This window comes from Eulemur rufifrons, chromosome 16 (genome assembly GCF_041146395.1).
Source record: "Eulemur rufifrons isolate Redbay chromosome 16, OSU_ERuf_1, whole genome shotgun sequence".
Taxonomy (NCBI): domain Eukaryota; kingdom Metazoa; phylum Chordata; class Mammalia; order Primates; family Lemuridae; genus Eulemur; species Eulemur rufifrons.
The window spans coordinates 39,834,714-39,849,297 of NC_090998.1; the positions used below are offsets into that span (position 1 = coordinate 39,834,714).

General features: G+C 42.5%; 1 protein-coding gene across 1 annotated transcript in view; it reads right to left on the reverse strand.

Annotated features, from left to right (window-relative positions):
- Positions 1-971: 971 nt before the first annotated feature.
- The window catches only part of LOC138396956 (natural resistance-associated macrophage protein 2-like), a 32,962-nt gene continuing 19,349 nt past the window's right edge, over positions 972-14,584 (reverse strand). The window contains exons 12-17 of the mRNA XM_069490770.1: positions 14,178-14,297; positions 13,889-14,038; positions 13,264-13,337; positions 12,548-12,701; positions 10,897-10,950; positions 972-1,128 (exon numbers count right to left, since the gene is read on the reverse strand). Of these exons, the coding sequence (XP_069346871.1) occupies positions 1,069-1,128; positions 10,897-10,950; positions 12,548-12,701; positions 13,264-13,337; positions 13,889-14,038; positions 14,178-14,297 (612 nt within the window). The 3' untranslated portion in view covers positions 972-1,068. The remainder of the gene's footprint in view (positions 1,129-10,896; positions 10,951-12,547; positions 12,702-13,263; positions 13,338-13,888; positions 14,039-14,177; positions 14,298-14,584) is intronic.

Sequence of the window (14,584 nt, forward strand, 5' to 3'; positions counted from 1 at the left end):
CTAGGGATCTTCTGCCCAGGACTCACGATGAAGATCTCTTTGCTTCAGGCTTCTCTCAAGCAGGAAAATCCTATCACTACAACCTGACCTCTCTCCTGTCCTTGTTCTACATCAGATGAGTTGCCTAAGGCAAAGCTGTCTCTGCACATTGTAGGGGGCGGGGGCAGTTGGTCCCCCTTCAGGGAAAAATAGAAGCACCTGTAAAATCACCCCTGACTGAGGTCTTGCAGGGAAAGGCCTATTTGAGCTTAGGAAATCTAAAAATAAGAATGGATTTTACAATTAGACTCTACCATAGCCCCACTGTTTCCTTTAGTCACCTGTTTCCCCCAACACACACACTCCACTTTTGTCTTCTGAGTGCCCACTTCTCAGAGGAACTGATGTTAACTGAATTCTTCTTATGTACCAAACACAGCATTTCACATTCCACAAACATGGATTAATCCTCACAATAAACTCATGAGGCAGGAATGATTATTATCTTCATTTTGCAAATTAGAATTTGAGGTTTAAGAGGGTCAGTAATTTGCCTAAGGACACATAGCTAGTTAGGGGCAAAGCCAGGCTTTGAACACAAATGTGTTAGACCCAGGAGCCAGCACTCAACTCCCACACCATACTGCCTCCATCTTGGACACCTGTTTAGGAACCCACAAGGGGGGTTCGCTGTTGCCTGCCACACAGAAAGCCAATTACTGAGACAGCGAGGATTGTTGAGAAAAGGATTTATTTTCCGTGGACATATCAACAGAGAGGGGGAGGTTAAGAATCGCCTCAAATCTGCCTTCCTGACCAGCAGGGTCAACGGGTTTTTCTGCAGGCAAAATGAATAACCCACGAGGAGTGTGAGTATCATTGTGTGTATGGGGTGGAACACAGGGCACACAAGCGCAGTGGGAAATCATGTTAGTACATACATCACATGATCAAAACATGCCAGATATGTCCTTCCCAGGGCAGAGATGTTAGTATTATAATGAGCTAGGGGTTAATATTGATCATTGTTTCAGCCTTGTGCACAGGCTCAGTGGGTCTTTGGGCACAGTCTGTGGTGTGTGGTATCGCTTATCTTGTCTTTCCCTGACACACAGGTGGTCTGAAGCTTTGTAGGAGGTTCCCCCGTTCCTGGGAAAGAAACTCAAAAGAGAATGCATCATTGCAACAGAAAGTTAACAAATTTCTGGTCTGCAAATTTTACTGAAGAGTTCTCTATTTTCCATCTAATTTGAGACTGTAGCTGCTAAGTTACCAGGGCTGAGATAAATCTTGCTGTCAAGGCCACTTAGAGCCGCCAGCTGCAGCCATAATGTGAACACTGAAAACTCATTTGAAATAGAGGGAACTAAAAACATTATTGAGAAAACATTTTCTTGCTTACAGAACCGGTTAAAACTTCCTCCCTTTTCTTGGCTTCTTCCTCAATCTTAGGGAATCGGGGCATTGATTTATTTAGCTGCTCCTTGCTGAAGTAGGGTGTTGTTAGGCTATGAGGAATGAAAATTTTGAGCCTGTTGCTGAAAGTGCTCATGAGTGAAAGTTTCTAGTACCATCACTTGATTATTTTTGTTTGTGGTTTTATAACAACATTTTAATCCATATTTAATGAATATACTTCTAATGAGATAAATTAAGAAAGTTAGTAGTAGGAGGGAAAGGCTAAATTTTAAGATCTTTGAAAGAATGGAGGGAGTATTCTGAGTAATCTTAGAGAACAGTTCTGAGAACCAATCTCCTATTCCTACATCATGTTTATTAACCTGTTGTAATCACGAAGTTTGTTGTCTAATTTTATTAACATGTGTTTTTACTTCTGTGGAGTATTAATATAAGCCCAACATGAAGAATTAGCTATAACACAAATACCTCCTTGTTCTGTTAAAATATAGTCAAGAGCATTGCCATTATCAAGAACCACTGGAGCTGAAGAGTTTAAAGGTTTTGTTGAGTAGCTATTGCTAATGCAGTTTCCTTAACAATCATTTTTTAAGGTTATAAATAGGTTGTGAAGCACAAGTTGGTGAGCTGCTACTGCCCACCAGGGCAGTAGGGTAGACCCCAGGAAGTAATTATCTCCATCTGTGATTCCTCCTGGGAGTATTGTCTTGGGGCCTCCCAAATGGAATCTCCATTTAAGATTCCCCTGGTTACTCGTGAAAACAATTTTAGGGGGCTGGTCCAATGAGCAATTTCAGATCTGTTATGGACTGAAAAGGGTGTTGTGAGGACTCTTAATAAACAAGTGTCCTCTATTGACTAGCTGTTTAAGCAATCATCAGTCCAAGGAGTTTCTTTCTTGTTTCCATAGACAAAAATACATCCAAGTGGTGCACAAATAGTACCTGCTCCTGTTTGAAGGCTTACAGAACTATTGTTAGGCAGAATTAGGGTAAATTTTTAAACCAAGGGTCTGTGTAAGGGAGTTGATTTTGTCCCTCTAGGAGCTGACACGTTGCTAGTTTTCTACAGTTTTGAGAATATAGCTTTTGCTGATGTACTATGGTAAAAACAAGGGTCTCATGGTCCTTGTCTGAGGGATTGGAACATTTCTTAATGAGATAATCTAAAGAGGGTGGTGTAGAAAAGACTGTAGTAGTCAACTTTTTACAATCGGTGGTCAATTTAGAGAGACCCAGTACTCAGTAGAAAGTACACTTATTTGAGTATGGGTTTCCTTAACATCTGATAAGGGGCTGGGTAAGAAAGAAACATGGAACCTCTGAGTAAGGAGTTATTAGCTGTACTCTGTAAGCAATCCAGGAGGCAGGCTTCTGTAAGTTCAATGTACAGGAGAGTACATTAGTGAAACTGTATACAGGGACAAGAATAGGCTTAACATGGTCTTGCACTGAATGAGGTTTTGGATGATAAACCCAACAGTTAGATAGGTTAGCGGAGGAGGCAATAGCTTGGGAAATTTTTACTAAAGAAGTGTTTTACCAGGCAAGCAAAAATTTCCAAGGAACAAATAAGATGTATAGAGTATATAATTTCATGTTACTTATTTTTTTGTGGAAGAGTGACTTTAGGTCCTCTAAGGGTTTACAAGCCCACTGTTTTTCCAGTCCCTCAGAAGGTGGTGAACACTGGAGGCATGGGGTCTCTGATAGGAGTGCCTCTTTTATTTGAGTGTAATGAATCCACGGCTTAACTCCTGAGTGTTTGACTGATAAGTGAGTTGTCAGGAACACCTCAGATAGGCTGATTCACTGTGGCTGTAGTCAATCCTCAGGATATTGGTTTCTTCAGGTTTTTAGTAATACTTTGTCTCCTGGTTTTATGGAATGAAGGGGCACTTTTGTTGGAAACTGGAGCCTGTTGGAAGGAAATTCAGAAATAGTAGTTACCATATTACAAAGTTGTTTTACATATGAACGAGCCTCCATCTCCTTGAATCATCGGTTGAGCCGTGGCTGGAAGCTCTTAGGAATGGTTTCCCATATAAAAATTTAAAGGGCCTAACTGCAAATTTACTTCTGGGGGCCACCTGAAGTCTTAACAGGGCAAGAGATAACACTTTGTTCCAAGTTAAATTGGTCTCTTCACAAATCTTGGAGAGTCTTTTTCCATCAGCTTTCCCAGAAGACTCGGGTCTCCATGATGAATGTAATTTCCAATCAATTTATAAAATTTTTGATATTTGATAGTTTTTGAGTGATTTTGGCAATAAAAGCTGTTCCATTATCATTTTGGAGAGTTGATGGAAGTTCAAACCTAGGAATAATTTCCTTTCCTTTCTGATGCCCGTTCAGTCTTGTTGGGGTAAGCTTTAATACATCCTGTTGGTTGGTAACTACAGCATACTTGGCTTTGCGTTATCCATTTTCCATGAAGCTCTCCTATCTGTGAAGAATTCTTCATTTGGGTCTGACGACAAAGGCTGATCAGTCAAATCCGGGAGGCTAGAATATACTTGGTCAATGATTTGAATGCAATCATGAACTGGGAAGTGAGAGTCTGTAGGCAGCAAGGTGGTGGGATTCAGGTGGACACTGTCTTTAAAGTTACATTAGGATTATCTAACAGAGTAGCTTGATAGTTGCCTAATTGGCCAGCTGTTAACCTATAGCCTCCCCTTTTGTTCTAGTAGGGGTAACACATAACATGCAGTATGAACCATTACCGGCTGTCCAAGCGTAAATTTCTCAGCTTCTTGTAAAATATTGTAAGTAGCAGCAACTGTTCTCAGGCAAGTGGGCTATCCTTTTGCTAGTATATTTAATTGTTTAGACAAACAACCCATGGGACACTTGTGAGTTCCCAAAGTTTGGATTAATACCCCCAGTCTAATTCCCTGTCTTTCTTGGATGAACTAATCAAAAGGCTTGCACAAATTCGGGAGGCCCAGAACAGGGGCAGTCATCAGTTTTTCTTTAATAGTTAAAAAAACTTTTGACACTTTCCTGTTCAAGTAAGGGGCTCCTTTCCCTCTCTTTTTAAGGTTTTATAGAGAGGTTTGGTTATTAAACCAAAGCTAGGAATCCAAAGCCAACAAAATCCTGCCATTGCAGGGAATCCTCCCAGTTGCTTGTGAGTGGCGACTGCTACTCCTTTTACAGCCTCCCTCCAGTCTGGGAGATTTTGAGACCCTTGAGACAACTTAAATCCCAAGTACTTGACAATGGGCAGTGAGATTTGGGCCTTTTTCTGGGATGTTTTATATCCTTTGTCAGGTAAGAAATTCAATACAGTTCCAGTATGCTGTCTTGATTTTAATTAAAAGTGAGAGTGAAGCCGAATATCACCTATATACTGCAAAATTACTCCCTTTTCTAAAATTATTTCTCTTAAATGTCTACCTAGAATTTCTCCACAGATAGTTGGAGAATTTTTAAATCCCTGGGGGAAGATAATCCAACAGTACTGACATTTGGTTTTTGTCCTCAAGTCCTCCCTTTCTTTTTTTTTTTTTTTTTTTTTTTTTGAGACAGAGTCTTGCTCTGTTGCCCGGGCTAGAGTGAGTGCCATGGCGTCAGCCTAGCTCACAGCAACCTCAAACTCCTGGGCTCAAGCAATCCTTCTGCCTCAGCCTCCCGAGTAGCTGGGACTACAGGCATGCGCCACCATGCCCGGCTCATTTTTTCTATATATATTTTTAGTTGTCCATATAATTTCTTTCTATTTTTAGTAGAGACGGGGTCTCGCTCTTGCTCAGGCTAGTCTCGAACTCCTGACCTCGAGCGATCCACCCGCCTCGGCCTCCCAGAGTGCTAGGATTACAGGCGTGAGCCACCACGCCCGGCCTAGTCCTCCCTTTCGAAAGCAAAGACTTTTTGTGATTCAGGACCAAGGGGAATATAAAAGAAAGCATCCTTTAAGTCTATCATTGAAAGTCAAGCGAAATTGCCAGATGAGTGTTGAGAAGGGTATAAGGATTAGATACCATAGTATAAATGTCTTTCACTATTTGATTTATTGTTCTGAGATCCTGAACAAAATGATATTTCTGAGTTCAGGTTTTTGAACTGGCAAAGTGGGAGTGTTATACGGAGAGCTACAAGGCTGAAGAAGTCTGTATTTTAAAAAGGCCATAACAAGAGGTTGAAGGGCCTTCCTAGCTTGAAGCTTTAATGGATACTATTTGAGTTGATGGGGAGAGATTCCTGGTTTAATCTTGATGTGAACAGGGTCCACGTGTGCCCTTCCAGGTTGTCCGGTAACCCATACTTCAGGGTTTACTTGATTGAAGACTTCAGCGGGCAGCGCTTGAGGGACAGCCAAGGGAGCGAGGAGAGCTGCTGCAAGGCATAGGCATTTTCTGGGGGAACTGCAATATGCACTTGTTTATTCTCAAACATTATTTGAGCCAGCAATTTGGAGAGAAGGTTTCTACCCAGCAATGGGAGAGGGTACTCAGGCACGTACAGAAAGCTGTGTGTGAGGAAAGAATTCCCAAAAATAATCCAGTGTTTGGAGAAAATATTTTTGGGAGGGTTTTCCAGATAACCCAGTCACCAGCATTGGGTCTTTTTTTTTTTTTTTTTTTGGAGACAGAGTCTTACTCTGTTACCCAGGCTAGAGTGCCGTGGCATCAGCCTAGCTCACAGCAACCTCAAACCCCTGGGCTCAAGTGATCCTACTGCCTCAGCCTCCCGAGTAGCTGGGACTGCAGTCACGCACCACCATGCTTGGCTAATTATTTCTATATATATTTTTAGTTGTCCAGATAATTTTTTTCTACTTTTAGTAGAGATGGGGGTCTCACTCTTGCTCAGGCTGGTCTCGAACTCCTGAACTCAAACAATCCACCCACCTTGGCCTCCCAGACTGCTAGGATTACAGGCGTGAGCCACCACACCCAGCCTGTTCAGGCTTTTAATTTTGGACACTCCTTTTCTAAGCCCAACAAGGATGCAGTCTCAAAAATGTTGAATCTTACCTTGATTTCTGCTGTTTGAGTCCCAGTGGGGTCACGCATAGGAATGGCCAGATTAGCTCAAGCTCTCACCTGGTTATCTGGGTCTTCTGTATGTACTTGGGCAGCTTCTTCTAGGGCCTTTTCCAGGATAATGCGACACTCCTCAGAAGTTAACAGTCTGTTAAGCAGTCTCTGGACATCTGTCCATGTGGGGTGATGTGTGGTGAAAATAGATTCAAACAGATTAGTTATAAGCATTGGATCGTCCCTGTGCACAGAGTTATTCTGTTTCTAATTACACAGAGCAGAGGTGGTAAATGGGCTATAAACCCATATTAATCCAGCTGGTTGTTTATCTTCATTTACTCCTCCTATACGGACCTGTCTTAAAGGAAATTGTCCTGCTGAGGAGGAGGGAGGACCCCGAACAATTGTGTACCCTGCTGGGTATATGAAGGAGAGACCATGTCCCCAGGCTTCCCCTGACTATTCTCAGAGAAGTAAGAAAGTGAAGGATAGATGGCTGGAGGAGCCAGCAGGGGTGAAGAAAGGGGTCCACAGCCATGGGGGGAGGGGGGGCAGCAGGGTTAGGAGAGAGATCTCGGAAAGCAATTGAAGTTGCAGCCGGAGCCAACACTGCTGCCGGCGCTTCAGCCACAGCTTGAGCCTGAGCCGGCACAGGCATAGCTGGAGCTGCTGCTACAGCTGACCAAAGGTCTTCTTCATCGTGGGCATTTTCTTCTGCTGGTATTATTTATTTATTCTTGAGACAGAGTCTCGCTCTGTTGCCCGGGCTAGAGTGCCATGGCATCAAGCTCACAGCAACCTCAAACTCCTGGGCTCAAGCAATCCTTCTGCCTCAGCCTCCCGAGTAGCTGGGACTACAGGCATGTGCCATCATGCCCGGCTAATTTTTTCTATATAGATATTTTTAGCTGCCCAGATCATCTCTTTCTATTTTTAGTAGAGATGGGGTGGGGGGGCCGGGTCTCACTCTTGCTCAGGCTGGTCTCGAACTTCTGACCTCAAGCAATCCTCCTGCCTTGGCCTCTCACAGTGCTAGGATTACAGATGTGAGCCACCGCGTTCGCCCAAGATGGGGATTTTAGATCTGGCATTTTGTTTCCTGATCTTGAAAGTTTTTGTCCTCGGTATTAGAATCTTATGTTTAATTTGATCTCACTTGTTTTGATACAGAAGCATAAAAGACTGACTGTACTTAGGGATTTTATCCAATTTCCCAACATGTTGACAAAACGAATTTAATTGGAGAGTAGTACTGTAGCTCAGGGAGCCATTAAGGGGCCACATCTCCCCAGACCTGAGAGAGTGCTGGGGCCAGGCAGTATTATCCAAATATGCCGTTTTTTCTTTATAGGCTCATAGCCATATTCAGATCAGTTTGTAAAACCTGGTTGAATCAAATTGTTTTTGACAAAATTGAGACTTGTTCACATGGTCAAACTTTAGTTCCCTTGATAGGTAATGTAATAAAAACTATGGAGTAAAATTTTGGGTAAAGCAGCTTTCCTGACAATTTGGGTTTTCTTTTTTAAAAAAGCATCTTTAACCTTTTTTTCCCCTTCAGTTTCAAATGAGTAACTGGTGTTCCTAGTTGGCCTTGAATTAGTGATAACTTAGTTCAGTCAGCTTCATATCAACCCCTGTAACTTAGCAACTGCAGCTTCAGCAGGCAAAAGACAAACTTTGCATTTTAATGCTAACGTGGCAGATTGACCATCTGAGCTCTGTAATTTTCCTGATGTAATCTGCCCATCAGTTTTGTTTTTTTTTTTTTGAGACAGAGTCTCACTCCGTTGCCTGGGCTAGAGTGCCGTGGCATCAGCCTAGCTCACAACAACCTCAAACTCCTGGGCTCAAGTGATCCTTCTGCCTCAGCCTCCCGAATAGTTGGGACTACAGGCATGTGTACCAGCCACAATGTCTGGCTAATTTTTTTTGCATATATTTTAGTTGTTTGCCTAATTTCTTTCTATTTTTAGTACAGACAGGGTATCACTCTTGCTCAGGTGCCCATCAGTTTAAAAATGTGCATGAGAACAGAACATAGTATGTGGAGAGCACCTAGAGTCCTAGAAAACCTGGCATCTCTTTAAACTTTCTCATAGACAGTACCTTTATATGTAACATACTAATATAGATAAACACTCAATACAAAGAGAAATTTAAAAGGTTTCAAATACAAGCCCGGGAACACCACACTAGACAAAATAAAACTGAAAACAAATAGAATACTTTCAAAATAATATCTACAGAGGCAGACTGGAGAGAAGTTTTCAAGAATCTCATCTCTAACCAACCATTACTGCCAACCATCTGTCCTAGGTCCAAACGGCGTAAAAGCCCAAACAGCAGAGACAGAGAATTCCCAGTGTACAACTTTTACATTTAGGGCTTTAATTCTTATTTCCATAGTCACACACACAAACACACTCAAACACCAAATGCACTGTAGTTCCAACAAATAAGACTAGGGAGTGCCAAAGACAAACAGTCAGAGGTCCTGTTCTCCCAAATGAATGGTTAAGGCTTCCAACCCAAATGGACAGAGGAGCCTGAAGGTCCTATCTCCCAAATGGTCAAGGCCTCCAGGGAGGCTCCCAACCCAAAAGGGAATTCCAGAGAATCTCCTCAGATGGAACAGGGGTTACTCCTCTGTGCTGTGCAGTACCTAAAAATACCCTCACCTGTCCAGATGCAAATGCCAAAATTCAAAGGTCAAAGGTCCATTCCTCCATGACAATCAGGGATGCCTTAAGATGTCAGTCCCTGATTATCTTCACACAACACCTTTACAACCAGTTTGGAGAATGATGGTGGTAGGAGGAGAGGGGCAGATATGAGGAGGAACAGTTAGGGGAATTGTCATTCATGATTCTGTACTCTATTATGTGAGAGGCTAGGAAAAATGTCTAGTCAGTAAATAAAACACACTAGTGTACCCTTAATGCTTTGTAAAAGACAGTCCATCCAGTCTGCACTTTTCACTAGGTGCAAAATATCAGTAATAATGCCTTTGGGGGCTCAGATGAACAGAGAACATCAATCAGCCAGGACTCCAGAAGGAAAGCTCCGAAAATGAGAAGTCCTTCAATGCTATTCCCATTACTGTTCTCACCACGTCAATGGCTACAGAAGACTTTTGATTATTTATCTCCAGCAGACAAATGTGATTGATTTCAGATAACCACACAGTCTCAGGCTTCACATGTAAAAATGTCCCAAGTGGCTAAAGGACACCAGTTTCAGGCTGAAGACACCCATGTCCTCTGACTCCAGAGCTCCACCATCTGGTCTCAAAGTTTTTCCCTCTGAGGAAACAGCTGTAGAGAGGTAGCCCAGTTCAACCTTGCTGACACACAGAACACTGCAACCACAGTGACACCTACTGACTTGCTGAGAGAGAGCGAGCGCAGGCTTTGCAATGATTAGCTCCACAGCTCCTGAGACTGCCTGACAAGTCATCTTGGGCAGGAGGCAGAGTGGTGCATCAGAACAACATGATGAATTCCTGTGAGACGTGGCTTTTAGGAATAAAACAGATGGCTCTTCTTCCTCCTTTGAGTCTTTTCTCCCCACCCCCAAAATCTCATGAGAATGTCAGTTCATAAATGCTGCCATCTTTTTCTATCATCGCCCTCCTGGAGGAGGAAAGTCAAGGTTTTACAACTATGTGTGCTCAAGGCTAAATATCATCAGCAGAGCTCTATACTAACACGAAGTTTATTAAAATCAGGACTCCCAAGAAAACGCTGATAAGCTTTCAATCTCTGAGGAAGATCTTCAAAAGGTGATTAGTAACTACCACCTAACAGGGGAGTTTTGCTAGTTGTCCATGTTTCACCTTCTTTGTTTTCTCACCTGTTTTAACTTCCATTGAGAAACTTATAGTGGAAATAAGTGAAAAGAATCCTAAGCCTGTCTCTTAATTCTGTGTTTCATCTGGATGACCCTAGTTGAGATTGTTGTATAATTACAATAACTGAAAGGGTGTGCATAACAAGAATTAATCTGCCTTTGAAAATGCACTCTATTTTGGTAAACAAAACTTGTATACTCATTCTCTTGTTTGTATTACGAAAAATGTTTTGCACTTTCTGAAAATTTTTCAAATATATGGCCTGGTCAAGAATCACGCACAGATGATTATCTCTCAAAAGGATAAAACAAGCTAGATAGCCCTTAGGCAGCTACTTAAGAGTTTAGTGTTAGAATGATAGTAGCAAACGTCAGCTTTTCAAGAATCCTACCTAATCCAGTTCCCAGGTGAGGAGGTCAAGAAAAGAAAAACAATTGCATCTTTCATACACATATGAAAGTAGGTCTCCCCCGACCAACACTTGAGTCCTAAATACAGTCTGTGCATCAGCACATACTTTTAGCTATGTTCACACAGTAAACCATAGAAACACACTGGCTCTGATGGCTACCTGCAGAAGACAGACAGACTAATCCAGTGTTTACTTAGCATAGCCACCGGTGGCTTCTTCGGTCAGCAGGACTTTAGAGATGCTTACCGTGTGCCCACAGTCCAGGAAGGACATGCCCAGTGCAATCAAGCATTGCCAACCCTGAAAGATAAAATATGGTCATCATTCACCAGGCTCTTTGAAGAGCCCTCTTACCCACCATGACTGCTCATACAGCTGCTCAAATGCAAACCTGTTCTCTTCCTTGAATATCCAGCTTTGCCCTTCTTCTACCACCACAGGTTGCACAAGTCATTGTCCCAACCCCACTCCTCCTTCAAACAATGCTGAAATCTGTCTTCCTCCACATAGTTTCTCCACACTATTATCAATACTGTGTTCTCTCTGTCCTACTGCTTTGTGCTTGTGGTTTCTTTTATTCAGCTGGGCGTTCCCTGAAGACCACTTTTCTCCAGTCCTACCCTTCCTTATAATGGGGAGAATGAATGACAGATTAATCCAACTGGCATAGTCTCCTGAGCTGCTCTGTGAAGTTTGTGAAGTTCCTGTTTTGGAGCTAAACAGCAGCAAACTGGTCTACAATCAGCCCTCACGTCTAAAATTGGGTCTTCAACAATCTCACTAGTCTCAGGATGACTAAGGTCAACTTGGCACTTTCATATCCAATTTGCGTTATGAAAGGATTCCCCTGACTTCTGCAGTGAATTTTAGAAAACAATCCTGTCAAGGACCCAATCAGTTCCTTGTTTTTCCTTGAAGTCAGTCCCTAGATCATAGAGTCAGTACAATCTTTGTGTGCACAAGGTTTACTGGGAAGAGGAAGAGAAGGGACACATCAATCCAAAGTATTTTTCAATATTTACTAAAGTGATTTTTCTCAGTCAAGTCCCTAGCGTGTGGCATATTGGCATGGGGCCCAGGCAAGTCTTCTACATATCACAGCAGCTTTCCACCCTCCATCTGTAGCCATTCTCTGTAGTAGAAACGGCATAAACTCTGCTGTTCCTTATCCCTAACCGCTCTAGTTTTCACAGAAACCTGTATAGGGCAGAGAGGAGGACTTGCTGTTGTTGTTGCTTTGGCTGTTTTTCGTTAAAGTAAGCAAAGTTAAAGAAGATTTGGAAAACAGAGAATATATCCACAATCTCACCTTCCTAAGACAATTACTATTACTATTTTGACATAATTTAGACGTAAATTTTTTTGATAATGTGTGTATAAATTTTACATACCTTTTCCGTATAGCTATGGTTTTATAACCATGGTTTGTAAAAAGGACTCTAGAATATCCAACGAGAGACTCTCTCTCCTTGGTCAGCTAGTAAGTGGTAGAGTGCAGCTGGGCTGTGCGCCCACATGTGTCCCACCCCAAAGCTAAAATCACACTGCACAGCCCATTCTCCAACTCCATCTTGTACCACTCTCCACCCTCTGTACTGCTACCCTCCTTGTACTTCCTCAAACATACTACACTCTGCTGTTAGGAATTATTAAGAATGGAAACCATATAGAAGTAACAGAAATCAAAAATTGACAGATCTTAGGAACCAAAGTGAGTTTTATGGTTAGAAATATTGTTTCATAAAGAGCTCATTTGACCATTCGATATAAATTGACTCAATGACCTGCAGGCAGATTGCTATGTGCTCTTTTGGATCTGTTCACTTCTCAATGTCAGTCAGTCTCACCTCTACCATCCCTGGTACCTGTGCCCCTACCACCTCCAGCCTGGACTTACCAAGTAGAACACAAAGCTCAGATAAGCCACACTGACCACAGCAGCCACCACGTATAATGCCACATGACCTAGGTCCTGGACATAAATCACTACAAAATACATGTTGATGGAACAGATGATAAGGACCAGGATCCCACCTGCAATCCTCCAACCTCTGTAAAGGAATGAGCACAGTCACTGATGGATTAGTCCAACCCAGCCATACACAGAAAAGGAAACTGCATCTTGTGGGGTAAACAGGAAAGGAGGTACAGGCATTTAAAAATGAAGTGAAAAGTGGTTTTTATTATGTTCCAGATTAGGTCAAACGGGCCAAAGTTAGACCATGATAGGGAGAAAGAGGAGAAAAAATACCACCAAATAAACCCTAACATTTATGTCCCTAGAAATGCAACAATACTCATATATCCTTTAAAGGAATATATATAAAAGGTACTAGCTTATGCCTTTCTCATTAAAATAATTTAACAAAGAATTAAGGTACCTCAAACTTCAGTGGCTGCAGTTGAAGCTTTCATGCCCTGAGATGAAAAATGTGCTTTCTCCTTGCTACATTCACAGTCTCCATTGTCTAAGCCAAAGAGTAAGCAGCCAGCAATCGCCTCTCAAAGCATATAGCTCCCCTATATGAATCATTTCTCACTGGCCTCTTGGATGAAGACACCTTTTCCCACATATCACTATCCCCTCTGGGGAACTAAGAGGAGAATACTCACATTCCATTGGCAAAGTCACTCATTACTGGCCGCAAGCTTGTAAACGTGAGGATGGGTATAAGAGCAAAGGGAAGCTGGAAAACAAAGAAATAAGATCAGATGGGGCTACTAGGGGTCCTCATATCACCCTAGAGAACCGCGTGGCTAATGAAAGGGAAACATGAACCCTGCCTCATCTTCTCCATGAGGAATGATAATCATTCCGACATGCTGAAGCATTTTGTTGAATCTGGACAGCTGTCATACACCTAGCATCAATTAAGATCCCAAGTGTCTTTGTGTCTTTACACTATTTGTATGTGACTTGTCTTCTTAACCTCTACGAGACCTAGTACAGTGTCCTATATGTTCATTTAATGGTAGCTTGGATTAAGGAACTGTAATTTTGTGTTCTACACGTCAGTAAAGCTCATAATTCCCACTCAACAGGCCTAAAAAAAAAAAAAAACAATCCATTTCTAAAAGCTTTTTGGATGCCAGGAATTTCACATACATTTACTGCAGACCATGCCTCTTTCTTCCTCTCAATTTCCCCCCAGCACCCAGCACTAGGCTTAGTACCCAAGGGCAGTAAATAATGCTGCCTGACTAAATGGGATGTGAGTTGCCCCAGCTCCCTCCTCACCTGTAAGCTCTGCAGAACGTTCAGGAAATCATTCATCCCTGTTAGATGCTCTACATCTTGGAAGACAGCAACAAGCAGGGTGGGAATGATGGCAATAGAGCGGGTCAGAATCACTCGGGCAAAGCGTGACCATTTTAGGTTCAGGAATCCCTGGAAGAAAATACAGAGCAGGATTAATGTCTGTAACAAAGAACAGAGAAAGGTTAGGGAGGTTCAGGATAGACCTCAGAATCATGGGATTAAGAAGTGACAGAAAGGGCTGTGTCTCTCTAGTCCATACCACACGTACCTCCATGACAAACTGGCCAGAGTAGGTTCCTGTCATGGTGGAGCTCTGTCCTGCAGCTAGGATGCCCACTGCCCAGATGTACAGTGCAGCAGGCCCAAAGTAACATCCCAGCACGATACCCTGGGAGAGACAAGGAAGAAAGATATGTTTATGTCAATAATCTATTTAGACAAGTCTCAAAACAGCATTTCTCTGTGGCATTTCTCCCTCTTCTTTGCTATGCACCACCTACACCAAGGGCTGTGCCTGGCCCTGTCCCAGAAGCTCGGCTCAAGTGCTGACCTCATTCTAAAGGCTTTCAATCTAAACTTTACTAGATGCGCCTTATTCCTCAGCCTAGTCCCTTTCTCTTTCCCAAGCTTCTGAAGCCTTCATTTCCTCTGTTTTAAGTATTACAAAAAAAAGTG